Consider the following 26,209-nt stretch of genomic DNA (forward strand, 5'->3'; position numbering starts at 1 on the left):
CTGTCTGGCTCCTGGGGCTGGGGAGACACTTGAGACCCCCACCCCACCCTCAGTGCTTCCGGGAACACCTCCCCGGCTGGCCTCTCAGGTCCCTCCCCTGGCAAGTCCGGCACCACTTGACTGTAGGCCTCCTGTCTCCAAGACACCCAGACACCGCTCTGTTGTCTCTTCTTGTCTCTGTCCACGTGGGCTGGCATCTAATACAAAATCCTTTTCAGGCATTTTGACTGGACTTTGACAGTTGCTTAAACATAAGTCATGAAAATCATGGAACATACAAGTGTGGACAAAAGCTAAAAGATGATCTCAATTGTGTCTGAGCTCTTACCTGTGCAGAATTGTCCCTGCCCACACACAAGAGTTGGAGGGGGCCGTGGGAACGACAAAGTTGACATGTTGGGGACGCAGCATTTCTGTTCTGATTTAAGAAAATGTCAGGTGGTAATGGTGTAGGCCAGATGTAAAAAGGGATGAGTGAGTATAAGGTCCTAAGCGCTTTAGTTTGAAGGTGTGGCAGTCTATTTGTCCCCTACTACTTGTTCTCTTTTGTCATAGAGCCCCAGTTTTCACATGAATACAGGCCACCCCACATAAAGATGCTCCACTTTGCGGTACAGCCAGGTGTGACCATGTGACTATGCCATGGTCGATAGGATGTGAGCAGAAGCTTCAAGGGCGAATTCCAAGAAGAGACTTCACACAGACTCCTTCACAGTTCATCTCTCTCCTGCCCGGGGTGTGAAGTGTTCTGGCATGGGAGGTACAGCCCACAGTGAGGGCTGCAGGAGACGGGGCTCCCTGCCACCAGAAGCCATCACCACAGCCTCTGGCTGCTAACCTGGGCTTCATAAGAAAGAGAAACCACCCTCTACTTTGATTAAGCCATTGCTTGAGTTCTCTGACAGGGATCTAGCTCCAACCAATACATCATGCTGTGAAACCAGCTCACGCGGGGACTACTGGGTGATTGCCAGCTGGAGGGCTGTAACTGTTGTGTTGATAACCCATACTTAGTAGTAAGTGCTTGCTTGTTGCTGGCCTTGCACACCCCAGAAGTGCCATGGGGGTTGGGACGTTGTCTTACTTCCTGCCTCTTCTCCAGCACAGAGCCAGGCACACAGTAGACTAATTCCGTATGGTTTTACTGAATGAAGGGAAAGGGAAAATCAGAGGGAACCCAGCAAGTGCAATCAGGGGTGTCCAGAAGGAAGCTCCGGGGCAGCCTCCCCACGAGCAGGCCCTTTGCAGATGCCCTCCTCAGCCTTGGGACACCTCTGGTAGCTCAACTGGGTGTCCCAGGTTACCTCCGTGCTCTCCTCAAACCCTTTGCAAAGTCACACCCCACCTGAGACTTCCATACCAGGAGCTCTAAGGCTGCTCCAGGCCCTGTGACCTGTGAACTGCTCCCACTGGCTCTAGTTGCCTTCATTCTCAGGTCCTTTCTCCTGCTCAGGCTGGTCTTCTGAGGCCCCATCTGTGTCACCTCTACCTCCTGGATATGTTATGCTCACGCTCACCTCTAAGTATTTGTATCTTAACCTGAACACCTCACACCTCGCATGCATTTCTTTCTCTGATTCATCAACCTGCTCTCTGCCTCTATAGATTTGCCTAATCTAGACGTCTGTATCAATGGGTTCACACAGTCTGTAGCCTTTGGTGGCTGGCTTCTGACACAGCGTGAAGTATTCAGGGTTCATCCATGTTGTGCATGTGTCAGCACTTTCTTTATATGGCTGGATGTGCCGCACATTTGATGGTTCATTCATTAGTTGATGGGCATTTGGGTTTCCAATTTTTGTCTATTGTGGATAATGCTGCTATGGACATTCTTGAACTCAGCCAGTGAGAAAGCGTCACCAGCCTGAACTCTTGGTTTCCTCCAATGGGCTTCCTCCTTTGTCTCTGCAGCTTCTGCCTTCTTCTCTGTAAAGTGTGTTCCTCTCCTTCGTTTGCTGGGTTTGCCTATAGTTTCTGCTGTAGCACGCTTATTTCAAATTGCAATTCTCTGGTATTCCCAAATACCCCCCCCTCCGCCGCCTTTTTTTCCTGAAAAAAGGAACTGGATGTTTTATTTTTAAGGTCAACATTACCTTTGCTTAATTTCCAGAGTTCAGAAAAAGTTGACAATTTTTGCTAGATTTTTTGCCGTTAGGGAGATGGGGAAGACAAATTTTCCGAGCTCCTTACTCCTCCGTTTTCACTAAGGACTGACACTAGTTTTCGAAGGTCCTTGGCTGCCATGCTCCTGGTTTCTGTGGCTGACAGTTTCTAGGCATAATATGTGCCTAATAAGTCCTTGTCGTTTGGACGAGGGAGAGCAGAGTGTTCATCCTAGAGAAGCCCCCCTAGCCCATGCGGGCCAGGGCAGGGGTGAGGGGCCACAGCCCAGAGGCCCCCGGCCTCCCCGGAGTGCCCTCCTTTTTCCGGAGAGGGCCAAAGGGGAGTGCGGGAGGGTAGAGGCGGCCGAGAGACCCCCACCCTACTGCTCTAGGAGGCCTGTCTGCCCTGAAACCCAGAGGAGCAGGATACGCTTCGCCAACGCGCCAGGTCAGGGCATGCGGCTGGACGAAAGCGCCCCACGACCTCGGAGATTCCCTGGGGTCCCGACCGACTATAGCCGCCCTGGCACGGCGGGCGCATCACCGCCGAGCCCCGGAGATAAGCGGCCAAGACGGAGAAACGGGTAGTTGGGTGTTGTCACGACAACAGGGAAACGCGGCGGGGCCCCGCCCAACATCCGGTTTCCACGACTACTGGAGCAGCGCGGCCAGGCGGGGCCCCGGCCCTGACGGACAGATCCCGGCCCCGCCCCCACCCGCCCCGCGCCCGCGCTCCCATGCTCTCGCGACGTTTAAATTCCTGTGGCGCCGCAGGGGCCGACGGGAGCGGCCGCCGTGCTGAAGAGGGCCAAGATGGCGGCTGCGGCGGCTTCGCTTCGCGGGGCAGTGCTGGGCCCGCGGGGCGCGGGGCTGCCGGGCGCGCGGGCCCGGGGTCTGCTGTGCGGCGTGCGGCCCGGGCAGCTTCCGCTGCGGACGCCTCAGGTGAGCGCTGGCCCGGACCCCGGCCGCCGCGCGGCCCCGCAGCCTGTGAAGGTCACGGCGGGGAGGCTCCGCGCGCGCGCGCCAGGCAGCCGGTGGCGGCCTCGGCTACCGGGCGCCCCTGCCAGCCCTCCGCTGCCTGCCGACCCAGGTGCCTCCTGGGAGCAGGGCCGAGCGCCCACTCCTCCGAGTAGCAGAGGCGCCTCGTGCCGAGCGTGGGGGGCGGCGAGGCGGGCTCGCTGCCCGGTCGGGGCGGAGGGCTTTCCTCGGGCGGCGCGCCTCGGCCCGCTCCAGCTCTGGCCTTCCAGACCGGGCTCGCGTCCTGACATGACCTCAGCCTGACCTCGGCCAGCTGCTTGTGACCTTGGCCTGCCCCAGCACCCTTGCTCACTTCGGCTTGATCCCCGGCCCAGGTTCCAAGAACACGCCGCACACTCCCCCCTTCTCAGGGCGAAATCGCGGAGAAGTGGGGCGGGCAGTGGCGCAGGGTGTGCTTTTGGCGCCTCTCAGCAGGTGGCCGGGTGGATGAGTGGGAGAGGGGCGCAGAGTCCGATCCCCAGGTAAGGCTGAGCGGTGTTCTGGGAGGTGCTGAGCGGGGCTCTTGCAGGCAGTGTCCTTGTCGTCGAAGTCCGGTCTGTCCCGGGGCCGGAAAGTGATGCTGTCAGCGCTGGGCATGCTGGCGGCAGGGGGTGCAGGGCTGGCTGTGGCTCTGCATTCTGCCGTGAGTGCCAGTGACCTGGAGCTGCACCCCCCCAGCTACCCGTGGTCCCACCGTGGCCTCCTCTCTTCCCTGGACCACACCAGGTGTGTGGCTGGCTGGTTGGGGGAGTGTCTGGGTGGACTGGGTGGGTTGGAGTCCTCAGAGCCCCTAACCCTTTTCTTCTCTTTAGCATCCGCAGGGGTTTCCAGGTATATAAGCAGGTGTGCTCCTCCTGCCACAGCATGGACTATGTCGCTTACCGCCATCTGGTGGGCGTGTGCTACACGGAGGAGGAGGCGAAGGCCCTGGCAGAAGAGGTGGGGTCCTGGTGATGCTGTGGAGGCCCCGGGGCTGGGGCTTTCCGGTGGTGGGCAGCAGCAGGGCAGTGACGGTGCTCTCGTGGCAGGTGGAGGTCCAGGATGGCCCCAACGAGGACGGGGAGATGTTCATGCGGCCAGGGAAGTTGTCAGATTACTTCCCCAAACCGTATGCCAACCCGGAGGCTGCGCGAGCGGCCAACAATGGAGCACTGCCCCCTGACCTCAGCTACATTGTGCGAGCTAGGTACTCAGCTGTCTGCAGGAGGGAGGGGGAGGGTCCAGCTCAAACCAGGGGCTGAGGCACGGATCTGGTCCCAGGCACGGTGGTGAGGACTACGTCTTCTCCCTGCTCACGGGCTACTGTGAGCCACCCACCGGAGTGTCGCTGCGAGAAGGCCTCTACTTCAACCCCTATTTCCCTGGCCAGGCCATTGCCATGGCCCCTCCTATCTACGACGAAGTCTTGGAGTTTGACGATGGTGAGGCCCCCGCCCTGGGGATGGGCATGCGGGTCCTCCTTTCCCCATTTGTCAGAATGTTTCCCCTGGGTTCTTGGTCCCAGGGTCCTGCCCCCTCCTTGGCTGGGGCATGCCTGGGCATCTGAGGCGACACATGGGCAGCCTGCACTGCCATCTAGCTCAGACCCCCAGTGTGCCTGAGGGGTTCCATCCCTTTGAAGCTTTGGGCAGAAGCCTGTCTGCTCCATGGAGGGGATGCACGGAGGGGTGCCCTTGGTTGGACAGGGCCCCAACGACAGCCCTCACCACTTGTCCTTGCCCAGGCACCCCGGCTAGCATGTCTCAGGTAGCCAAGGACGTCTGCACCTTTCTGCGCTGGGCATCTGAGCCAGAGCACGACCACCGCAAACGCATGGGGCTCAAGGTGAAAGAGCAGGCGGGGCACAGGAGGGGCTGGGAGCTCGGCGGGGGTCCTTTTCGCCTTCGCCTCTGAACCTGCCTCGCCCCCAGATGTTGTTGATGATGGGCTTGCTGTTGCCCCTGGTCTACGCCATGAAGAGGCATAAGTGGTCAGTCCTGAAGAGTCGGAAGCTGGCATATCGGCCGCCCAAGTGACCCTGCCCAATGTCCGTGCGCCGTCCTGCCTGAATGGGCCCTCAAGCCAAGCAAGGAGCCATCCTGGCCTGTTCAGGGCCTCCGCTGGCCCTCTCGGCCAATGCTCTTCTTCCTCTGGAACAAGAGGGGAGGGGGCAGGAGACCAGGTTCCAGCTCCAGATCCTTCAGCCTCCATCATGGAAATAAATTAAGTTTCTCAGTGTACATATTTGAGCTACTGTGTGATGCGAGTACAGATTTGCAGGGGACTCTGGGACTGAGACCTTTGCCTTCAGTTTCCAGGGATGTCCATGCAGTGTGGCCAGCAGTGCCCTGTGCTGACTGATGGCTGGGCGTCCAGTCAGTACAGAATGGGGGCAGGAAGCAGAGAACCAGCTGTTAGAGAAGGGACAGCACTCACTGGGGTGGGGAGTACCAGCCACAGGTGTAAAGGGCCTGACAGGACACGATCAGAGGCCTCCTACAGCAACCAAACGTCAGTGTGGAACTCCTTGGCCTTCACCCTAAGGGCAGCAGGGAGAGGCCTGACAGGAGCTGTTGGTACCAGGTGTGGCTTGGCAGAGTGGACAGCTCTCGGCCATGCTCCAGAAGCAATAAGCAGGCATAGACCACCTGGAACGTGCTGGTCCCCTGGGTGGACAGCAGAGGGTAGCAGGGGGTAAAGGAGTGTCTGGGTGTTTGCCATCCAGTGGTGCCTCCTAGCAGTCTACAGGGCAACAGGAGCTGGGTCTAGGCCTGACAGCCTGGTGGCAGCAGTGGGTCTGTCAGTGGTGGGAGGGTCATGGAGGTGTGGCCTTAACAGCACAGAGTCCTGGCTCTGGGCTTTTACCTTAGCTTCTAAGCTCTTGTCCCCAAGAGGAGAATGTGAGGGGCATCCTGGGTGGAGTCGTCCCAAGGAGCAGGGGCCGGCTGGGAGGGCGAGAGCTGAGTGGGAGAAAGGAGGGTTGTGCCTGAGGGGCTCATGGTGGGCTAGGGGAGGCCTGCTTGGCAGACAGGATGGAGTTCTGCAAGCCCTTGGGGTGTGGAAAGAGATCTCGGAGCCATGCCCCTAGGGCCCCTGGGACTGGGGTCCAAGCCCACTCTTGCACAGCCTCATGGACCTAGCTGAGAAGCTCTGCCTGCTGAGTACTAAGTTTCCTGTGAGGGGCTGTCCTGTGCTGCGCGCCCCCAGTAGCCCGTCCGCACACAGTGGAGGCACTCAGGTGGTTCAGAAGCTTTTTTAATGACTCCAGCTAGTGGCCCCTCTCCCCAGCTCTGGCTCTGGCTCTGGCTCTGACACCAGTAAGCAGTCAGCAGAGGTTCTCTGAGAGGTTCAGGAGGGAGTCCAGGGACCTCGGGCCTGGGAGGGAAGGGCCATCCTCTCTTCTTGTGACCTGGGTGGGGAAGTAGGTCATTTTGCTCTTCTGCTCCCTTGACCTCAACCCCTCCTCTCCACCACCCTAGTACCTCTTGTGGCTGCTGTGGGGAGGCTGTAGGAAGGGGGTCCCAAGCGCAGGGCCTCTGGGTGCTGCACATCTCACAGCCAGGTCGGCTTGGGGCATTGATGAAGGTGCAGGAAGGGCAGGACCAGCCGGGCTGGAGGCAGACAAACAAAGGCTGCTTACTCTTCCCTTCCAGTGCCCACAGTGGCCCAGGCCCACCTTCCCTGGGCCCTTGCCTACCTGGAGGGGGCCAGGGAGGCTGGAGCCTGCTGGCTGAGGGGCTCGGGGCAGCCCTGATGACTGGGGCAACAGGCGGTCTAGCTCCCCAGCCATCTTCTGGGGGCGCTGAGAGCTGCGTCCTATGGTAGAAGGAGTGGGGCTCAGAGCCAGGTCAGGCTGCACCCCCACCTTCCTCACCCCACCCCAATCAAGACTGACCTGGGCCTTCTCGAGGGGCTGAGAGCAGGTAGAGAAAAGCAGGGTCCCCGTCCTGCTGAACCCCATAAGAAGCAAGGCTGCACTCGGGCACACACAGGCACCGCCCAATGATCCAGCGCTGCACCGCTGGTGGGAAGCCGAACTCTGAGAACACCTAGGGCCAGAACGTCAGTACTAGGCAGTATCAGCCAGGGTTCCCACCCTCAGCAGGGCTCCCCAGACCTGGGGCTCACCTGCTCCTGGAGGGCCGCGATGGTGCAGTGGGGGTGGACCTGCAGCGACATGTGGGCAGAGGATGCAGCGTCTTCAACTGTGACCTGTAGCCTGGGCCAGAATGTAGGTCGGGGAATGGTGGGGGACCTGGGAGGGTTGGGAGGGCGGGGTGAGGAAGAAGTCCCAGGTCTCACCTGATGGGGCCAGGAGGGAAGCAGGCCTCCTGGAGCTTGATACTGAGGGACACATGATGCCGAGCCAGGGTGGCTGCTGCTTGGGCTGCCTGCTTCTCATCCCCACTCCCGATGGCCCGGGCCAGGCGCCCTGCCAGCTCTTCTGCAGGGAGAGAACCATCACAACCGAGCACAGCTGCTACCCCCAAACTCCTCCGGCCATCTGCCTTTACCTTTCTCCATCAAGTCTCCCGGGCTCCAGGGAACATCCACCTTGGGCTGGGGGACCTTGGTTGCAGGGGCTTCAGGAAGGCTGGGTGGGGAAGCAGGGCACGTTTCGGGGCCCAGGGCTGGAGGCAGGCTATCACTGCCTAGGAGGAAAGATGTGGGGTGGGCCAGTGGTCTCCCAAGACCCAGTCCCCCAGCCGAGCACTCAGGCCTCTGCCCTCACACCTCAGCTTCCAGGGTCTTTGTCTCCTCCATCTTCGCAGCCCATGCTGGGGCCCTGCCTTGGACATACTTCAAGCCAGGCCTTCCCCTGAGCTTTGGCCCTTGCAAGCCCCTCAGGTCCCTACCGACTCCTCTCAGAGCTGCAGCTGCACCCGGGCTCTGCAGTCCTGGACCCACCTGAGCCCCTCCTCCACAGAGGCAAGGCCACATCTCTTGGGCTCCCTTGGCCTCACAACAGAACCAAAGCAGCCTGCCTCTTCCTGCTCACCAGTAGCCCTGCATTCAGTATGGCTTCTCCTTGGTGCCCTCACGGACCTCCATCCCTCTCCCAGCTCTACCCTCAGCCCAGAAGCCCTCAGACTGCTCCCATTCCTAACAGCCTCTCAGGCCCTGGGCTGGGCGCACTTGTCTCCTCCTCTTCCCTCCCACTTGTGGCCCAGCCCCCCTGGAGCCGATGCACCTCAGGCCCTCAGTAATCTGAGCTACCCGCTGAGATGGGCAGGGCTCCCTGCACCCAGCACAGGGCCACTGCACACCCTTGCCTCAGGCCTGCTGTACCCACTGCTCTCTGGCCTCATGGCTCACATGTCGACCTTCGAATCTCAAGTGTCATCTTAAGAAGGCCTTCGCGGCCACCCATTTTTGTTTGCAAACTCCTCCCTTCCAGCATCTGAGAATTTTATTTATTTATTTTATATGTCTCCCTTGCCTCTAGAAATGCAAACTCCATAAAGGCAGAGATGTGAAATTTCACTCGTGTGAACTCTTCAAGGCCTAAAGCAGTGCTAAGTCCAGAGCAGTACCGAGTTTGCACTTGGTGAGTGAGTAAACAAATGAATTGAAAAGCCTTTCTCCTGCACATGCTGTGTTGTCTGGGGTTTCTTCCTCTCCCTCTGGCACCTCCTCTGGCACATTTGTGGGCTCTTTCCCTGGTGCACTGTCTGCCTGCCAGACCATTTTTTTGCTTTTCTCTGAATGACCTGGGTTGACCTTTCCTACCCACAGTCTTTACCTTGCCAGAGCGCCAGCTTCGGCTCAGACCCATCTACTCCCGCTCCCTCAGATATGTAAGTACTGGGCCACCTCCATGCCCTCCCAAACTGGCCTTTAATCTGAGATGCCAATGGTATTTGGTCTCCCATCCTTCTGTCTCAGCCACTAACACTTACATTTAAACGGCCACCAAATTCAGCAATTCCATCTCCTAAGCACCTCTGCAAACGTCCTTCTTCTCTTCAGTCCTCCCCATATGAATATAGGTCTCAGCCAATGTTAAGTAGCTCAAATCTGAGCCTGTCACTTTCACACTGAGTACCTCCGGTTGCTCTTGATATAGTCTGTCTTCCCACCAGGTCCTGAGGCCCCACCTGCTTGCTCTGCCCCTGCACACTTGCCTGCTCCAGGCTCTAGCTCTTGGTCTCTGTTCCTTTTCTCCATTCTCTCTCCTAGGAGTCTTCCCAGAACCCCAGCAGTGGGTAAGGTGAGCCCAGATTTCCCCACTACTTCCTCCACCAGGGCCTGTCGGGGCGGGGCTACTCCTACTCCCTCCCGTACAGTCTCTGACCAACCAAATTTGTTCCAGGGCACTGACCATTTTGTCCCTCCACGGTGGCACCTTGGACCAGAGCTGCCCACCGCTGAGCTTCCTGAGGGTTGGGGAAGTGCAGGCTGAGGGTTCCGGGCCCTCCTGGAGGAGGCTGCAGCTCATGCTGGCTGGGACCCCGAACGGTGTAAGAGACCGACTCCAAGGGCCACTCCAAACTGACCTGAGGAGGGGAAGAGTCAAGGCTCAGTGCCTCCCGCCAACACGTACTGCATGATCAAAGGCATATGAAGCAACGTTCACAGGCCACTCGCGCTGATCTAAGCTCTTGACTCATCATCTTATGAAACCGTGAGTAATCCTATAAAGGTATATACCGATATTATCCCCGTTCGACAGACAAAGAAACGGAAGCAAGGAAAGTTAACCGCTATAGAGCACTCAGCGGGCAAGCGGAGGGGCCTGGCCTCGGCCTCCGCGGTTCGACCAGGCCGCCTGGCAGCGCGCCCCTGCCGTCCCCACTCACCGCTCCGGGCCCCGTGCCTAGCAGCTCCAGCCGGAAGCGCCCGGGACGCTCCGGATCCGCGCTCAGTTGCAGCCTGCGCAGCTGCGACTCGGCGTCTGGCCCCGCGGCCAGCGGCCTCACCGCGGCATGCACGGCCAGCAGCACAGCGGCCGAGCCCGGGTCCCGGGCCGCCGCCGCTCCGCCCGCCGGCGGCGCCATCTCCGGTCCGTCCCTGTCCCGGCCCTCCGAGCCCGCTTCCGTGGGCTCGGGCTACTGAGCGCCTGCGCCGGCCGGAAACCGGGGCCGCGAGCCTGAAGTTCCGGCTGAAGCCAGCACGTCGGAGCCCCGGAGGAGGAGGAGACTGACCCTCCCGCTTTGCCAGGATGGACGCGATCTCCAGACAGGGCAGGCGAGGCTGGGGCCAAGTGTCAAGGACAGAAGCGCCAGCCACGACTGGAAGGCGGGCGCGGCTCCTTCGTCCTGGAGGCTAGAGTGGGCGGGGCTGCAGACCGGCGGTCCATGTCTACCCCCGGAGCTGGCCGGAGCTGGCCGCCACTCCCAGCTCCTTTCTGGCTAACCCCTCCCGCCGCCAGCTCCGGGGACGGGTCCCGCCCACAGCGCGCTGGTCTGCCAGCAGCTCCCGGGAACCCCGGCGGGCAGTGGGGGCGGGGCAGGGGAAGGCCGTGACCAATGAGCGCAGGGAGAAAGGAGGGTTCGGACGGCAGAAAAGTGACGGACAGGTGCTGCAGCCAGTAAGAGTGGAAGACAGGACTGAGCGGCGGGTAATGTGCCCAATGGCTCTCCGAGCTTTCGATCCGGCTGCTGGAGCCGGCCATTCAGAGGCGTGGGGCCGGGCCTTGCGAACGCTTGTTTTTGTCCGGTCCGGGGAGGCAGAGGTCGGTCGGTCGTTTGCTAGCTCTGGCGATCTGTGGCGGTCGGCGGGTAGGTCCGTCGCGATAGTCGGGCGCCGTGCAGGGGCGAGGCTATGTCGCGGTGGCAGCCCGGCTGGGCCGGCAGGGCCGGGAGTAACGAGATGTCGCCGCGGAGCTTCTTCCCTTGGATACAGTGCGGCACGAGCGGAGGCCGCGGCGCCGCCCTCCGGTCCTGAGTAGCCCGCGCTGCCCGGAGCCCGCACCGCCTTCTCACCCGCACCGCCGCCAACCGACCTGACCCGGCCTGGCTCTGCCCGGCCAGCTAGAGCGCAGCGCAAACAGGTAGGTGCCGGATCTGCGCCCAGTGCCGTCTAGGAGCCTCCAGAACTACAGCCCCCAGCTGGCCTCGCGCGTGCGTGCGTCGGGGGCGCACGGCCTCCCGGGGTTTGTGGTTCGCCGTGGCTCGGCTGGGGTTTCGCTAGGCCCCGGCCGGGAGGCGGGCGCTGCCGGGCCGAGCCGGAGCGCCCTAGCGGCCCGCGGACGGGCGCTTCAGGGGCTGTGGAGCTTCCGTCCGCTCCCGAAGAAACTAGGCACACTTTTAGAGAACGGCAGAGCCTGTAGGTTTTCTTCCCTCTCGCTAGGAAGCATCCCGTAGAGCAGGGAAGAACGCCGCGTCCAGGTGACCGCAGGGCCCGAGCCCCAGGTGTCCCGGTTTCTAACCCTGGCTGAGTCGGGTTGGAGGGGGATTGCAGGCGTCATGACCCTTCGCGGGCTCACGGTGACCATCTTTGTGTCGAGGCACTTCTGTCGGGATGAGGGGTGTTGAGGAAGAGACTAAACCGGGAACCCTGGGTGGGCAGGGTCCCCAGCTGGCCTCCACCTTGGCTCCAAACCTGGAATGAGGGGGGGTGGCTGAGCAGGTCCTAGACTTGCCACCCTCAGGTGACAGGATTCTCTCCCCTAGTGCTGAAGGCTTGGAGCGGGCTGTGGGAGGGCCCCAGCATGTTTACTGTGGTTCCATTTACCGAGAAGAGGGCTGAGGGTGGAGCCCCAGGGGCCAGATGCCCATGGACTGCCCTCCTGTCCCCAGGCAGCACTAGGCCCTGGGAGCTCAGCACCCCTCCCTAAGGACATGAAGCTGTTGGAGAACTCAAGCTTCGAGGCCATCAACTCACAGCTGACTGTGGAGACAGGAGATGCCCACATCATCGGCAGGTGGGGCCGGGGCTCTAGGGGCTGATGTCAGGGGTCACTGCCCTGGCCCTGAGTTGAACCTGGGGGTGGCATGCTCCATCGTCCTGCCTTCTTCCCGTAGGATTGAAAGCTACTCGTGTAAGATGGCGGGAGATGACAAGCACATGTTCAAGCAATTCTGCCAGGAAGGCCAGCCACATGTGCTGGAGGCATTGTCCCCGCCCCAGACCTCTGGCCTCAGCCCCAGCAGGTAAGCTGGGGCGGGGCTGGCCCACTGGGGGCGTGGGGTGCAGGGCAGAGCTGGACTGACGCTTCTCTGTGCAGACTAAGCAAGAGCCAAGGTGGTGAGGACGAGGGTCCTCTCAGCGACAAATGCAGCCGAAAGACCCTCTTCTATCTGATCGCCACGCTCAACGAGTCCTTCCGACCTGACTACGACTTCAGTACCGCTCGCAGCCATGAGTTCAGCCGGGAGCCCAGCCTCAGCTGGGTGAGGGCAAGTGGGGAGGGACCCACAGCCCCCCAGCTGTCCTCAGTGTTCTCCCCCATTTTCTGTGGCCCTGGGCTCCCCCAGTCTGTGTGTGCCATCCTGGTACCTAGTCAGTCTTGGCTGTGACCATCCTAGGTGGTGAATGCAGTCAACTGCAGTCTGTTCTCAGCCGTGCGGGAAGACTTCAAGGCCCTGAAGCCACAGCTGTGGAACGCAGTGGACGAGGAGATCTGCCTGGCCGAATGTGACATCTACAGGTGGGCTGGCCTCCCTACAGGTGGGCCCTAGGTTTGTGTGGCAGCTGGGCCCTCACACCAGCGGCCTCTGCCCCCACTCTCGCCAGCTACAACCCGGACCTGGACTCGGACCCCTTTGGGGAGGATGGCAGCCTGTGGTCCTTTAACTACTTCTTCTACAACAAGCGGCTGAAACGGGTCGTCTTCTTCAGCTGCCGCTCCATCAGGTTGGCACCGTCCACGTCCCTCCCCCCAGCTCGCTGTTTGACCCACCCTGCTCCTGACCCTTCCTCCCTGGACATCCTTCCTGGGGTCAGCAGCAGGCTGGGGCAGGCAGTCCTAAGATCGAGTTCACCCCCCTCCTCCAGCGGATCCACCTACACGCCCTCAGAGGCAGGCAACGAGCTGGACATGGAGCTGGGGGAGGAGGATGAGGTGCGCAGAGGCAGTGATGGTGGCCCTGAGGAGCCCAGCACCATGGAGGACAGGTGTGTCCTGGTTCCCTGGAGCCTGGAGTGGGCAGCCCAGGGTGGGCCCTTCTGCCTGGTCTCGCGGTGTTTGTTCCTCAAGGCTCGCTGTGTGCTCCCCACCCAGGGTCCCGGTGATCTGTATGTGACAAGGCGCAGAGGCCGCAGCTTCATCCAGCTTCAACCAGCGCCTGGACCTGCCCACCTGAGGAGCCCCAGGGCCTCCCCAGCTGCTGGCCAGACCCTGGCGCTGCCCACATAGCCCTTTGCTTCCAGCCGACCGATAGCGCTCACCCTCACAGGCTCTGCTGCCCACACTGTGGCTGGACTGGACAGACAGCACAGGGCCTGCTGCGGGGAGCCACTGCCCTGCCCAAACCGACACAGGCAGGGCCAGCTGGACCACAGAGTTTATTTTTGTATTTTGTACCGGCTCAGGCCTGGTCCTGCACACTCCAGCCCAGAAGGCCCGGGACTGGCAGGCGGGCCCCAGCGATTATCCGCCCTGGGCTTGGGCCGGATCCTGGGGCCCACCTGTACCCCCAACCTCGCCCACTGGGCAGCGTGCACTGAGTGTCACTTTGCAGCAGCTCGTTTGTTTCCAATAAAAGTTTCTGAGACTTACAGTGGACCTGGGCTCTGTGCGGCACTGGGGCGGGGCCTGCGTCGAATGCGCGGCTTGCGTCGCCTGGTATCCTAGCAACAGGCGGTAGGGGGCTGTTAAGCCGCCAAGACCTGCCGCGGCCAAAATGGAGACGGATGTATGGGATGCAAGTAACTCCTTTTCAGTAGAAGGCAACAGCCTGGCCCTGGATCCGGACCAGTATGACACTGATATCGATGACATCCCGGACCCCGGGCTGCTCGAAGAAAAAAATGGTGAGGTGGCCTGGCCTAAGAGCCGGCCTCACTCAGGCGCGGGTTCTGTCCACCAAGAACAAGGCTCCCAGGGCAGCCCCCTAACTCACAGGGCTCTCTGGAGGGCTGACCTCTGGGGTTGGTTGGGCACCCAGTGCCACACAGTGACAGCGCTTCCACCGCTGGCCCGCAGAGTCGTCTTTCTCGGAGCCTGCCTCTCAGCTTTTTACCAGGAGCTCACGGTGGCAAAACATGACCCCACGTACGCGCGCCCGCCAGCTGTGGCTACTCTTGCGTGCAGGCCTGCACGACTTTGTGGAGAAGGTGTGGCCCGGGCCGTCTGCTTTGAAGCCTCTTTCTTGGCCCGGCTCTCCCCCTCGGGGTCCCCAGCATGATCCCAGCAGATCTTCCTGGCTCTCCTAGGCAGGTGTACCGCCTCTCTCCGGTCCCCCCAAGTTGACCGCAGGCTTTCCCACCCCTGCCTGCAGGAAAAGAGAGCCGAGCTGCGCGTGGCACGCTTGACGCACGGACTGGAGCCACTGCGCCGCCTGGAGGTGGCAGCCGGGCTGTGCTCCGTGGCGCAGGACCCAGTGGGTAGACGCTTGGTGGTGCTGGACGGCGCTGGCCGCCTGCACCTGCACAGAGAGGACGGCTGGGCCCACGGGAAGCTGCTGGCCCCCGTGGTGCTCACGGGGTTAGTGACAGTGCTCGGACCACTGGGTTCCGTGGGCCGCTTTGTGGGCTGGGGCCCCAAGGGGCTGGCCATACTAAGGCCCGACCTCAGCCTGCTGTGGCTGAGTGAGCCAGGGCTGGGTAGGGCCCCAGGCCAGGAGCCCATCTGCTGCCTGCCTGTGCCTGACTTGGGGCTGCTGCTAGTGGCGGAGGCAGGCGGCTGCCTAGCACTCTGGAAGTTCCGTTTAGGAGGTCGCTGTCTGGTGCCCAGCGGGTCACCTCTGCAGCCTCTACCAAGCTCCTTGGGTGCGCTTACACGTCTGGCTCTGGGGCCCCTGCCTCCCCACCACGCCTGCTGCTGCTTCGCAGCCTATGGCTCGGCCGTGCTCACCTTTGATCTGCACACCTGGGCTGTCATAGATGTACGCCGGGATCTGCACAAAACGTGAGGGGGTCCCAGGGACGGGGCCCATGAGGCAAGTCCGCGAGGAAAAGACGGTTATGGCAGGGGTGCTCACGGGAGGCGATGCTGAGTTGGAGGGGCCTCTCCCCACTCCACCCCCAGCACCGTCTCTGACTTGGCGTACTGCAGAGAGGTTGAGGCCATGGTGACGGCTTCCCGAGACAGCACGGTGAAGGTGTGGGAGGCTGACTGGCAGATCCGGATGGTGTTCGTGGGCCACACAGGTGCGCCATGCCGGCTTCTGAGGCCCGATGTCTCTCCGCGGCCCTTCGCCTTAAAGAAGTCTGAGCTGTCCAGAATCCCCATTGGCTCTGGCTGCACTTCTCTGCACTGGCCTCAATCCGGGCTGACGGCTCCCCTTCCCTTGGTCTCAGGTGCACCCAAGTGACCCGTGCCCCTCCCGCAGGCCCGGTGACAGCTATGGTCGTGCTCCCCAACACTTCCCTGGTGCTGTCGGCCTCACAGGACGGGACGCTGCGCACGTGGGACCTGCAAGCTGCGGCGCAGGTGGGCGAGGTGGCACTGAGCTGCTGGGGCCACGAGGTGCAGTCTGGGCACGTGGACTGCCTACTGGCGCCCGCGGGCCGAGGCTGGCCTGTGCTCTCCTTACGCGCCGGCAGCGTGGAGCTGTGGCGCCTGTGCGAGCTCTACTCGCCGTTGGCGCAGTTGTCCGCGCCAGTGCTTCACCTGCAGGTGGCGCCCGCGCTGCCCATGCCCCTGCACCCACCACTGCCCGTGCGCCTTGTGTGCGCGTGCGCCGACGGCTCGGTCTACCTGGTGTCAGCTGCGACGGGGCGCACCGTGAGCTCACTGCTGCTCGAGCCCGACGACTGCGCGGCCGCCGTGGCCTACTGCCTGCCTCGCGAATTACTGTGGCTGCTGATGCGCTCTGGGGACCTGGTGTGTGCCAATGCGGCACGCTGCCCCATGTACGTGCTGTACCGCACGTGCCCGCCGCCTTCCCCCGAGCCCAGGCCCTGCTGCCTGCACCTCTACAGCCACCTCACAGACCCCGCCAGCGCGTTTTCCACCTGGGAGATGGTGCGCCAGCACGGGGGTGAGCTGTGTCGTAGTGACACCCAGGCCTGGAAGGACAAGAACCGGTGGGTGCCAGAACCGAGGAGGGCCAGGCGAGCCTACAGGGCCCGCACCAACAGGCTACTGTCGCCCGTAGGTACTTGCCTGTGCTGGGGCACACAGATGGCACGCTGTCGGTACTCGAGTTGTGCGCGCCTAAGACTGTCTTCCGCACAGGGGCGCACAACCCGGGCCCCGTCACCGCCATTGCGTCCACCTTGAACAGCATCGTGTCCTCAGGTCAGTACCTCCCACTCCCACAGCCTGTCTGAGAACCCCTCGCCTCCGCAGAGGCCCAGCCCTGGCTCCGCCCCCATAGGCGGGGACTTGACTGTCAAGATGTGGCGCGTCTTCCCTTATGCTGAGGAGAGCCTGAGCCTGCTGCGCACCTTCTCCTGCTGCCACCCCGCGGAGGTGCTCTGTGCGCTTGGGAAGCGTGTCACTGTGGCCTTTGAGGACCCAGACAGTGCCACCTATGGTTTGGTGCAGTTTGGCCTGGGCCACAGCCGGCGCTGTGATCACCGGCCCCAGGACGACCCTATGGACCACGTCACCGGTGAGGGGGCAGGGCAAAGGTGAAGCCCAGGGTACCCAGTGGCTCTGGTCCCTGACCCTGGGCCCCGGCTCCCAGGCCTATGCTGTTGTCCCACGCTCAAGCTCTACGCCTCCTCCAGCCTGGACTGCACCATCCGCATATGGACAGCGGAGAACCGCCTGCTGCGGTGGGCTGGGGCCCGAAGGGTGGGAAGGCTGGTGGAATGGGAGCCTGGGGGGAGCCAGCTGGGCTCCCCTACCTCTGCACCCCACCAGGGCCCAGGAGCTGGACGGGGGAGAGGGCCTAGCCCTGCTGCCCACTCCTTGCAGCAAGGCTGGACTCTGGCCGTGCTCACCCCTCCAGGCTCCTGCAGCTGAACGGTGCTCCTCAGGCCCTGACCTTCTGCAGCAACAGCGGTGACCTGGTGCTGGCACTGGGCTCGCGCCTCTGCCTGGTGCCTCACCGGCTCTACCTGCCCACATCCTACCTGGTTAAGGTGTGCGGTGAGCACAGGCTGGGCAGGCGGGGCTGCATGGGCAGACAAGCCTCCCGGCCCAGGGCTCCAGGCTCTTCTCCCTGCTCAGAAGCTGTGTGGTCAGGTTCCTGCCATAGTGGATGACCCTCCCCTGCCGCTGACCAACTTGGAGCCACTGACCTCAGCCCAGCAGCAGAGGCTTGCCAGCCTGCATGGGGTGGCCAGTCTCAGGTCTGCCGGCAGCCCATAGAGTTGTCCTGGAGGCCCCCGCCCCGCTCCTCTGGGTCAGGGCCTGCCTGAGTGTCCCTAGTATGTGGTCCCAGGGCTCCCGGCCACCTCTGGCCACCTCAAACCTGTCCTAGTCCTGGCATCCCCTCTCCCAGCAGCTGTTTCCTGTGCCCCATCAGGGGCCTGGCCACCCTCCAGTGGTATTGTCCCATCCTGTGCCCAACCCCACTGGTGACGCCACTTGGTGTCCCACCTGCACCCATCCCTGTCTGCAGCGCAGCCTTGTCTATCATCCATCACCAGACCGCAGCACCGCAGGAGCCACTGCTGGAGGAGGTGATGCCCCAGCCCTGCGGGGTGAAGCTCAGGCCGCTTCTCTTCAGGGCCTGGGGTCACTGCACTGTCTGGGCAGCACATGACAAGGCTCGAGTACAGCTGACCCCTTACTCCCCCCAGGACCTGGAGACCTTAGTTGCCCGGGACCAAGACCTTCAGCAGCTGAGACAGGGGCTGGTGGTCCCAGCAGCCCAGCCCCCCCTCTCCTGGCACCAGCGCCAGGAGGCCTTTGACAACTACCTTCATCTGGTCTGCAGCCCAGCCCTGCTGGTGGGTGTGGGACAGCCCCATCCCCAGCCCACCCCCTCCACCTTTGGCCTCGGCACACCCACCTGCCCACTTCTGCTCCCAGGGCACGCATTCTGGAAAAGAGATCCAGCAAGAGGGCACCGTAACCGCCCCCACGGAGAGAGAGACCTGGGACGTATGTGCCTTGCCCAGAGCTGCCCCAGTCTCAGGGAGGCTGGGGTCTGCACTGAAGTCCCCACAGTGCTGACAACCCTGCCCCCACAGGACCTGAGGGCCCTGGGCCTGGGCTTTGCCCGCCAACCCCGAGCCTCCTTACCCATCCCACCCCCTCGCCGGCGTGTGCACAGCAAGGCTTCCCAGGTGAGGCCTCCTGCCCCTCCCACCCCGTGTCCTGACCTTGTGAGCCTGCCCAGTGCCCTCTGACTCCTCCTCTCACGCCTCAGCTGCTGGCCACCTCCTCCCTGAGCTGCTACCTGGGCCTCAGTCTGGATCTGCAGCTGCAGTGGGAGCAGCTCCACAGGGAGAGACCTGCAGCTCCGGTCCCACCATGCTCCCACCTGCAGCGCAGGGTGAGGGACCCAGGCAAGCGGGGTGCTGTCCACCCAGGGAAGAGCTGCCAGGGCGCTGGGGTCCGTGCTCAGAGGAGGGGCTCTGAGCCCTGTCCCATCCCCAGGTCTCCCTGCTGCTGGAAAGGCGGCCCAAGGAGCCACTCTCCAACCTCAGGGGCTTCTTTCCAGCAACTGTTCAGCCCTACAAGGTGAGACACACACCCATACTCCCCAGAGGCTCCTCCCTCCAGGTGGCACCCTTCTTGTGCACCCCATCTTCCCTTTGCTGCAAACCCTTGTGTCCACATCAGACTTGAGGCCATGCCCACCTGCAGCCCTTGCCCACCCCCTCCCAGCCCCCCGGTTTTGATGCCACTGCTCCCTGTGGGCCTGGTCTGCTTGTACTCTGGAGGCAAACATGGGGCAAAACCAGAGCCTCTGCCAGCCGGTTGTGCCCTGTACCCTCCCTAGCAGAAGTGCTGGTGAGCGGGTCCCCCATGGGCTTTGTCTGGGAGGCCACAGTCCCCTCCCTTCAGGGCAGCAAAGTCAACAGGAGCTGGCCCCTCGAATCCACTGCCTTCCCACCCCAGATGCCCAGACAGGCCCCAAGGTCTGTCCCAGCACGAGTCTGGCACTGTCACTTGCCCAGGAGGCCACTGATCCTGCCAGCTGCTGCACATGTACTCAAGCCCAGACAGCCCTCTCAGGCTTCTGCCCCCCTTGTAGACACCTGTGCTCCAGGACTGGGGGCCATGTCCAGTGGGAAGCATGTGGGGGGTCAGGGTGGCCCTCTCCGTCCTCAGTTTCCACGGCGCTCACTAACTGCGCCCCCGGATTTCTGAAGGATCCCCGCTGGTCTGTGTTGTGGGCGTGTGGAGCCCAGCTTGGCTGTTGGCGACCAGCAGGCAGAGCTGGGCTGGTGCCTGGTGCTCAGCCAGGGCGGTCTCCGGGAGGGGGCGGGATTCGGGTTCACGGCCCACCCTGCTGTGCTCCACCCCCAGTCCTTGCAGCGGCCCATCCACTTCCCGGGCTGGATCCCCAACTCCGCGGTGCTGCAGCGGATGTGGCAGCCTTGGGAGGTCGGTGGCAGCGGAGCCCACACCCAGCTTGCCAGCCGCCCCACACTCCAGGCAAGGGGCGAGCCAGGGGGGGCTCTGCGGGAGGGGCCAAGGCCTCAGGGCTCGCCAGCGGCCACTCGCGCTCTCCCCTTCGCAGCCCAGCGGGAGCCAGGACGACCTGTGGCTGCAGCGGCGCCGGCGGCGCCACGCCAAGTGGCAGCAGAAGCTGATCCACTGGCTGGGTGAGGAGGCGAGTGAGGACGAGGGCGAGGAGCTGATTCTGGAGTGGGCCTCAGAGTCTCTGAGCCCCCAGGAACAGCTCTACCCCGAGCCGCTGGGGTCTGAGGAGCTGGCGACTCAGGTGGGCGCCCGGACAGGGCTACGGCGGGAGGGGCGGGTCAGAAAGGCGGGACCTGCAGCTGCCGCCCCCCTTCCCCTCAGAGCTTTCAGCTCTTGACCCAGAGGCGCTCCGGCGAGGTTGACGTCAGGACCGAGACCTACCTCCGCCGCTTCCGTTACCGATACGGGCGCTCACTCTGGCAAGAAAGCTACGAGCATCTGCCCAGGTTCCTGCAATTTTTCGTCGTCCAGAACTGGTTCAGAAAGCTGTTCCCCACCTTCAACCTTGAGGTTCGGGGAGTCTCGGACCGCTGGGAAGCACGGGCTGGGGTCGAGGGCGGAAGGAGACTGGGGTGCCTCGGGGCAGGGCCTCAGCGCGCCGCCCCTGCAGTCGTACCCCGAGATGTACCCCGAGATGCTCACGGTGGAAGGCCTGGCCTCGCTGTTGATGGGCCTTCTGGAGAAGGTAGCCTGGATCGACCGCGTGCACATCCTGCACGCCCTGCTGAGGCTGCTGCCAGACATGAGCAAAGACCTCTGTAACCTGCTGCACAGCCTCCTCCTGCGCCTGCTCAACCTGGACCCGCCCCCCAGCCTCCAGGTGCACCCCTAGCCCAGCCCCGCCCCGCCGGCCACGCCCTGGGCCCCGGGCACCAACCGCGCTCCACCTGTCTGCGCTCAGGACAGGACACAGAAGCAGTTCGTGATTCTGGCGCTGCAGCTGCTCCTGGCCTGCTCCCTGGAGTCCCACGACGTGGTGCTGGAGCTCATGTCCTACTTCCTCTACTCGCCAGCCTCCTACCGGTGAGGCCCCTCCGCCTGCCCCCCCTCCCCCGCGGGGGGAATGGGGGCGGGCCCAGAATAAGGCGACTCACCTGTCGCAGGCCCGAACTCAAGAAGCTGCTGGATGGGCTAGGCCTTCAGGACCCGGAGGGTTTCCTTTTCAAGGAGATGATAACCTGGCTCCAGGGCCCCGATCTCGACTCTAAGTCCATAGTGCGCAACTGCTGTTGCCAGAAGCTGGAGGACATGATCCAGCGCCTGCAGGTCTGGGTGGCAGGGGTGGGGTGGGCCACTTGCCCGGTGGAGCCTCTTGCCTTGTCCCAAGGTTTTCCCCACGTCCAGGGAGGAGAGCCAGGTGAGGCCTGTAGGCTCCTGCCTTGCTCTAGCTGTGTGCCTCCCCTGCCCCTGGAGACCCATCTCGCGGTCTTCCTGCTCCCCTCTGGGAGGGTGTCGGCAGAGGGGGCAGGCTCGGAGCCGGGAATAGCACCACTCAGGCCTCCTGGGGGAGGGCAGGCTCTGCGCTGGGCCCTGGTGCCTCCTCCACCACCCACTCCCCGGCAGATGGAGACCTTGAAGGGGACGGTAGCCAAGCTGTCGGATGTGCTGCCCAAGGTCTCCGATACCTCATCGCTCTCATCCGCGCCCAAGGAGGCCTCGTCGCAGATCTCCATGGTGTCCGTGACATCCTCCACCCGGACCCCCTCGCTGGCGGTCCCTGGGGAGGCGAGCTTGGCCACCTTGGAGTTCAAGGCCCAGTGGCTGTTGTCACAGGCGCACGTCCATAAGACCAGACGCACGCTCTCAGAGGCACTGCTGCCCTTCACCCTCCTGCCTGACGTCCGCCTGCGCTCCTCGGCGCCCGCCGTGCTACCGGACCAGCCACTGCCTCTGGAGCAGACGCACTGGTCACAGTCGAAGGTGCTGGACCTGGAGCCCATCGATGCACTCAACTTCTTCTGCCAGCAGTATCGGGCGCAGCAGGGCTCCCCGCAGGAGGAGTTTGTGCGCCACAGCCTGAGCCCAGCCGCCCCGGAGCTCAACGCCGTGGTGCCGCAGCCCCGAGACCGCCTGTGAGCCCCCGCAGGGCTTCCGGGCAGGGCGGGGCCTGTGCAGGGTGTCTGAGGGCCTGGCCAGGTCCAACCCATCTCCTCACCCCCAGGCACCCGCCCATCTTACGGCTTCAGGAGACCAAGATGCAGAGGTGGCCAATGGACCCGAGGGGTGAGTGGGGACAGGGGTAGAGCCTGGGGCCTGACCTCCACCCCCACCCCAGCCCGGGTCCCACTTGGCTGTCCTGCTGGCCCCAGGCCAGATGGTGTCCCGGCTCTGGAAGAGCCGCACCCTCGATGGCTCGATCCGGACGCTGAAGCTGCCACTGCCACGGGTGGACCTGCAGCCTTTCCCCCCGGACTGGCCCAGGCCTGCCCGGCCGCTGCCCCCACTGCTCCTGCAGCCCGCCCTGCAGCGCTACTTCCTGCCAGACGACGCGGACCCCGGCAGCTCCAGCTGAACTGGCCGGTGGCCTCCTCTCCCTCCCAGCGTGGGGCTGGGATGCAGCCCTTCGCCCAGCTGTTTGCCCCTGGCCAAGGCCAGGGGCTGAAATAAAGTCCAGAGGGCTATGGCCAGCAAAGCGGATGCCACCTTTGTGTTTGGGGGCCTCTGGAGTGAGCAGGGATGTCTGGCTGGTGCATCATGACCTGCTGGGGCCAGTCGTGTGTGGGAGGCAGGGGCTGGGGGCATGGTGGGCTTGGGTGAGACAGGATCGGGGTGGGCCTGTCGACCGGAGCAGGGCCCCACAGCATGGGTGTGTCCCTGCTCAGGCGCTCAGCCAATGCTTGTCAGTAGATCACTGGGGTAAGGTGAGAGAGGGTACTAGTGTGCTAGGTATGCAGGGAGGGCGAGGGCCTGGGTGGCCACAGGTGTGCGGGTGGCGGCGGCTGCCTTTCGATGCAGATGAAACCAGGAGTCTGTCAGAGCTTTGTCACCTTTAGACTGGAAGGCAGAAGAGTCGATGGGGGGCCCCAACTGCCTTATCCAATAAGCAGTAAAGAAGCAGCGTCCTCATGACCTTTCAGCCTGAGGTCGCCAGGAGGCGGTTCTTGTCTTGAAGTGCAGGGTCCAGGGCTGAGCTGCTTTCTAGACAGCCGTGACCTTGCAGGGACACTCGTGCGCATTGACCATCGGGGCTGTCTGTGAAGGCCGGCCTCGCTTTCCACGCCTTTCTGTGGGGCTGCCTGAGCAGCGGTTGCTTTCCTGTGAGAGTTCTCAGCCTCTGAGAACGTTTCTTCCCCATGGTTCTGTGGCCACAGCTGGTCTCCCCCACCTTCCCACAAGTCCCCAGCTGTGCAGGGCTCTGGTTAGGGAGCTACCGTGTGGGTGGCTCTTTCTGACGCTGAAACGTGGCCTGGAGAGCTGCAAGACCTGGCATTTTGGTAAAAGGAACTGCGTGGCTTGTGGCAGTCTGCTTCTGCAGGTTTTCACATTTTAAACTACAAAAGCAATGCATGCTTTTAAAAATACAAACATGAAAAAGATTTGACTGAAAAGCAAAAAAAAAACCATGAGAAAGTAAGGCAAGTGTCAAAAAAAAAACTGGTCAAAAAAAACCAACTACTAATCATACAGGAAACTATTAAGATATTTAATACATATTAACATACAATTATTTTGAAATTAAGAAATTTGTTCACCTAAATATACCATTTCGATTGTGGTATCGGTTACCTGGACCCACACTTGATGAAATGGCAGAGAACCACACATACCTTGGTTTTGACACTGTATTATGGCTACATAAGATGTAACCATCAAGGTACGCAGAGGAGGCAAATTTATAGAGACAGAAAGTAGATTAGAGGCCACTGCGGGGTGGGGAGAAGGCGGACGGGAAATTAATACTCAAAGGTTACAGTTTCTGCTCCTGGATGACAAAGCTTCAGAAGTATACAGTGGTGATGGCTGTGCAACATTGTGAGTGTAATTAATGCCACTAATTGTACACTTAAAAATGGTTTAAACGGCCAATTTTGTTATATGTATTTTACTACTGTGTAAAAAAAAATCAGTGACATGTAACATACCGAAAGTTGCTGAATAGAAATGGGTGCTTTGTATGGTATGTGAATTATATCTCAATAAAGATATTTTTAAAACACACAGGAACCTCCTTGAAGGGGCTTCCAGTGGCCAAATTGAGGACAGTTTGAGGATCAAAATAATGGGAATAAAGCATTGTGTTTATTTGACTAAAATAGGAATCCATGAGTCCTCGTCAACATAAGTAAACAAATAGGGCAAGAGAAAGCTTTTTTGATAAACGATGAAATCAGAAAATCGCCATTTGGCAACCATGGTAATAACTGAGAAAAACAATACATGCAAAGTCAGCGAGTGAAAGGTGGATGAGGAATGTTGACACAGTCTCAAATTATTGTCTCATAAAATATTTATTAAATACAAAGAGATAAACAGCAACCTCACCGTGAAGAAGCCTGAGCAACTCCAGCTTAATTAACTGATCAAAAACATCTCCAGCGCTGGGACACATTGACACAGTGCCACCTGATGAGATGCCATGACAAGAACCCAGCTTCGCCTCATGCTATCCTTGCCACGAATGAATAACCTGAATCTAAGCACGCGGCAACCAGACACACGTGAGTCCACGGACACGCTATACGATAGCTGGCCGTGGTCTGTCAGTGCCGAGGGGACAAAAGTCAAAGACAGACTGAAGAGACGTGACAACACCTGTTAAAAGGTCATTCCTGGGACAACGTATGAGTGGAGATTTGAGGTCTCTGGGTTAAGGGTATATGGGAGTTCTTTGCACAGCTCTTGTCAAAGACTTCGTATCTTGTCATTTATTCTGGGAACATGTAAGTCTCCCCAGCTGGTGATCACTGTCAGCACTAGTGGACATCAGTGGGCCCTGAATGTGCACATTTTTGTCTCAGTCAAAAGGACCCACCAGAGGGCATCATTTACCCGAGTTATCCGTAATATTTTAATTCCATTCCTTGAGAAATGCTCACCTCTGTGGGCAGGACGTGTGTCCGAAGCATGTGGTTTCCTTGGAGAGACAGGCACTTCCTTGGACTTGTCCACCCTCCTCCTCATGGGACTTTCCATGGGACTTCCATGTGAGGGTAGGTCAGGATGGAGGCTATGAAGTGCCCTTCTCACGGGTCTCAGGGGCAAATCCCAGCTCTTGGACCTTGTGACCTGTGGATTTCAGGGGCACACAGTTCCCTGAGTGGCTATCCACGCATTGCTGCCCCTGGAGGCTTTGTGCTAGCCCTCGGTGTGAAATAAAAATAACATCAATCTAGTAAGGGGCTTGCGACCTATGTAAAAGTCAAGTACATAGCAAATAATCCACGAGTCAAAGAATAAACGAGGGGAAAAAACTTGGTAATAGAAAAGATTTCAAATCGATGACCTCAGCTTCTACCCTTAGAAATTAGACAAAGAACAGCAAAGTAATCAGAAGAAAGGAAATAGTAAAGTAAAAGTGGAAATCAATGAAATTGAAAAAGAAAATAGAGAAAAATTTGGAATCCAAAAGGTAGTTCTTTTAGAAGATCAGTAAAATTGACAAATTCCTGGCGAGAGTGACCAAAAGATAAAACATAAATTACCCATATCAAGCATGAGAGAGGTGACACCACTACAGACTCTACATGTTAACAGGACAGTAAGGGAACATTATGAAGAGCTTTATGCCAATGAATTCAGCAATTCAGATGAAATGAACTTCTTTCCTGAAAGACACGAACTACCTAAGAAAAAAAACGACAACCCGAATAGCCATGAATCTATCCAAGGAACTGAACTTGTAGTTGAAGAATCTTCCCAGAAAGAATTTCAGGCCCAGATGACTTCACTGGGGAGTTCTACCAGATATTCAGGGAAGAAATAGCATCAGTTTTGTGAACTCTTGCAAAAATCTGAAGAGAAGGGAATAGTCTTTTATCTTTCTCAGGTTGGCATCATTACCCTGACACCAAAATCAGACGAAGACAATACTAGAAAACTACAGACAATATCCCTCATGGACACATGCAAAAATCCTAAACGAAACTTTTGCCAACTAAAGACAGTAATATATAAAAACTAAAAAATATGAGCACGAGGAGGTTATGCCAAGAATACAGGGCTGCTCTAACATTCCAAAGCCAGTCCAGGTCACTGACCACGTGTCTCCGCCCCATCCATGACGGGAGAGGGCCGATATAATCAGCCGAGTGCCAGTGGGCCACACCGAGGGCTGGAGGCACACAGGGCGGGGAGTGGGCGAGGGTGGCGAGCGTACAATGTTTGTCCCTACGTGACCCCCACCACCGCCTCTTACGGCGCCTAGTCCCACAACCCCCGGCCTCGGCGTGGCCCCGCCCCTGGCGCAGAGTCGCAGCCTCGGATTGGTCGCCGTGGCTTCCGCGTCCTGGTGGGC

The 26,209-nt window shown here is 60.6% G+C and overlaps 4 protein-coding genes and 1 long non-coding RNA gene across 8 annotated transcripts; 3 read left to right on the top strand and 2 right to left on the bottom strand.

The window, feature by feature from the left end:
- Positions 1-2,885: 2,885 nt before the first annotated feature.
- Positions 2,886-5,338, top strand: CYC1 (cytochrome c1). The gene is made up of 7 exons (XM_039846090.1): positions 2,886-3,044; positions 3,649-3,845; positions 3,932-4,058; positions 4,148-4,305; positions 4,380-4,540; positions 4,843-4,943; positions 5,030-5,338. The coding sequence occupies exons 1-7, from the start codon at positions 2,916-2,918 to the stop codon at positions 5,132-5,134; spliced, it is 978 nt and encodes a 325-aa protein (XP_039702024.1). The 5' UTR covers positions 2,886-2,915; the 3' UTR covers positions 5,135-5,338.
- A 997-nt stretch (positions 5,339-6,335) lies between these two features.
- On the bottom strand, positions 6,336-10,429 carry SHARPIN (SHANK associated RH domain interactor). Of its 2 annotated transcripts, none has more exons than XM_039846088.1 (9): positions 9,899-10,429; positions 9,421-9,595; positions 7,613-7,750; positions 7,401-7,539; positions 7,227-7,317; positions 6,994-7,147; positions 6,796-6,914; positions 6,581-6,709; positions 6,336-6,507 (listed from the first exon to the last, which is right to left on the bottom strand). In XM_039846088.1, exons 1-9 carry the CDS (start codon positions 10,094-10,096, stop codon positions 6,424-6,426), a joined length of 1,227 nt encoding a protein of 408 aa, XP_039702022.1. In that variant the 5' UTR covers positions 10,097-10,429; the 3' UTR covers positions 6,336-6,423. The 2 variants fall into 2 exon arrangements, with proteins under 2 accessions (XP_039702022.1, XP_039702020.1); XM_039846086.1 differs by having other exon boundaries at positions 7,401-7,542.
- On the top strand, positions 9,582-13,760 carry MAF1 (MAF1 negative regulator of RNA polymerase III). 3 transcript variants are annotated; one of them, XM_039846093.1, is made up of 8 exons: positions 9,582-9,723; positions 11,840-11,964; positions 12,065-12,193; positions 12,268-12,433; positions 12,569-12,690; positions 12,777-12,896; positions 13,038-13,157; positions 13,264-13,760. In XM_039846093.1, exons 2-8 carry the CDS (start codon positions 11,882-11,884, stop codon positions 13,283-13,285), a joined length of 762 nt encoding a protein of 253 aa, XP_039702027.1. In that variant the 5' UTR covers positions 9,582-9,723; positions 11,840-11,881; the 3' UTR covers positions 13,286-13,760. The 3 variants fall into 3 exon arrangements, with proteins under 3 accessions (XP_039702027.1, XP_039702025.1, XP_039702026.1); XM_039846091.1 differs by lacking the exon at positions 9,582-9,723 and adding an exon at positions 10,810-11,091; XM_039846092.1 differs by lacking the exon at positions 9,582-9,723 and adding an exon at positions 11,171-11,428.
- Positions 13,761-13,855: 95 nt separating this feature from the next.
- On the top strand, positions 13,856-23,929 carry WDR97 (WD repeat domain 97). The gene is given in 24 exon segments (XM_039846098.1): positions 13,856-14,015; positions 14,188-14,318; positions 14,483-15,111; positions 15,232-15,353; positions 15,536-16,232; positions 16,304-16,446; positions 16,526-16,762; positions 16,838-16,928; positions 17,105-17,237; positions 17,326-17,447; positions 17,720-17,780; positions 17,901-18,050; positions 18,133-18,226; positions 18,229-18,389; positions 18,473-18,598; positions 18,703-18,786; positions 19,579-19,707; positions 19,793-19,996; positions 20,077-20,265; positions 20,366-20,575; positions 20,657-20,778; positions 20,859-21,827; positions 21,917-21,978; positions 22,065-23,929. Coding segments are annotated over 24 exon segments (5,199 nt in total). The 5' UTR covers positions 13,856-13,885; the 3' UTR covers positions 22,268-23,929.
- Positions 23,930-23,972: 43 nt separating this feature from the next.
- LOC120588822 (uncharacterized) lies at positions 23,973-26,090 on the bottom strand. The gene is made up of 2 exons (XR_005649327.1): positions 25,953-26,090; positions 23,973-24,981 (listed from the first exon to the last, which is right to left on the bottom strand). It is a non-coding gene; the product is annotated as an uncharacterized LOC120588822 (long non-coding RNA).
- Positions 26,091-26,209: the final 119 nt, after the last annotated feature.

Source organism: Pteropus medius, unplaced genomic scaffold (genome assembly GCF_902729225.1).
Source record: "Pteropus medius unplaced genomic scaffold, Ma_sr-lr_union100, whole genome shotgun sequence".
Lineage (NCBI taxonomy): Eukaryota > Metazoa > Chordata > Mammalia > Chiroptera > Pteropodidae > Pteropus > Pteropus medius.

What these genes read in the sequence shown, in the direction of transcription:
- MAF1 (XM_039846093.1), top strand. Translation starts at nt 11,882, where the DNA reads ATGAAGCTGTTGGAGAACTCAAGCTTCGAGGCCATCAACTCACAGCTG. An exon ending in TCTGGCCTCAGCCCCAGCAG is followed by an intron (nt 12,194 to 12,267) that starts GTAAGCTGGGGC and finishes TTCTCTGTGCAG; the next exon opens with ACTAAGCAAGAGCCAAGGTG. An exon ending in TTCAGCTGCCGCTCCATCAG is followed by an intron (nt 12,897 to 13,037) that starts GTTGGCACCGTC and finishes CCCCTCCTCCAG; the next exon opens with CGGATCCACCTACACGCCCT.
- SHARPIN (XM_039846086.1), bottom strand. Translation starts at nt 10,096, where the DNA reads ATGGCGCCGCCGGCGGGCGGAGCGGCGGCGGCCCGGGACCCGGGCTCG. An exon ending in TCGCGGCCCTCCAGGAGCAG is followed by an intron (nt 7,148 to 7,226) that starts GTGAGCCCCAGG and finishes TTCTGGCCCTAG; the next exon opens with GTGTTCTCAGAGTTCGGCTT. An exon ending in AGCCCCTCGAGAAGGCCCAG is followed by an intron (nt 6,915 to 6,993) that starts GTCAGTCTTGAT and finishes CTTCTACCATAG; the next exon opens with GACGCAGCTCTCAGCGCCCC.
- CYC1 (XM_039846090.1), top strand. Translation starts at nt 2,916, where the DNA reads ATGGCGGCTGCGGCGGCTTCGCTTCGCGGGGCAGTGCTGGGCCCGCGG. An exon ending in CGAAGGCCCTGGCAGAAGAG is followed by an intron (nt 4,059 to 4,147) that starts GTGGGGTCCTGG and finishes CTCTCGTGGCAG; the next exon opens with GTGGAGGTCCAGGATGGCCC. An exon ending in AGCTACATTGTGCGAGCTAG is followed by an intron (nt 4,306 to 4,379) that starts GTACTCAGCTGT and finishes ATCTGGTCCCAG; the next exon opens with GCACGGTGGTGAGGACTACG.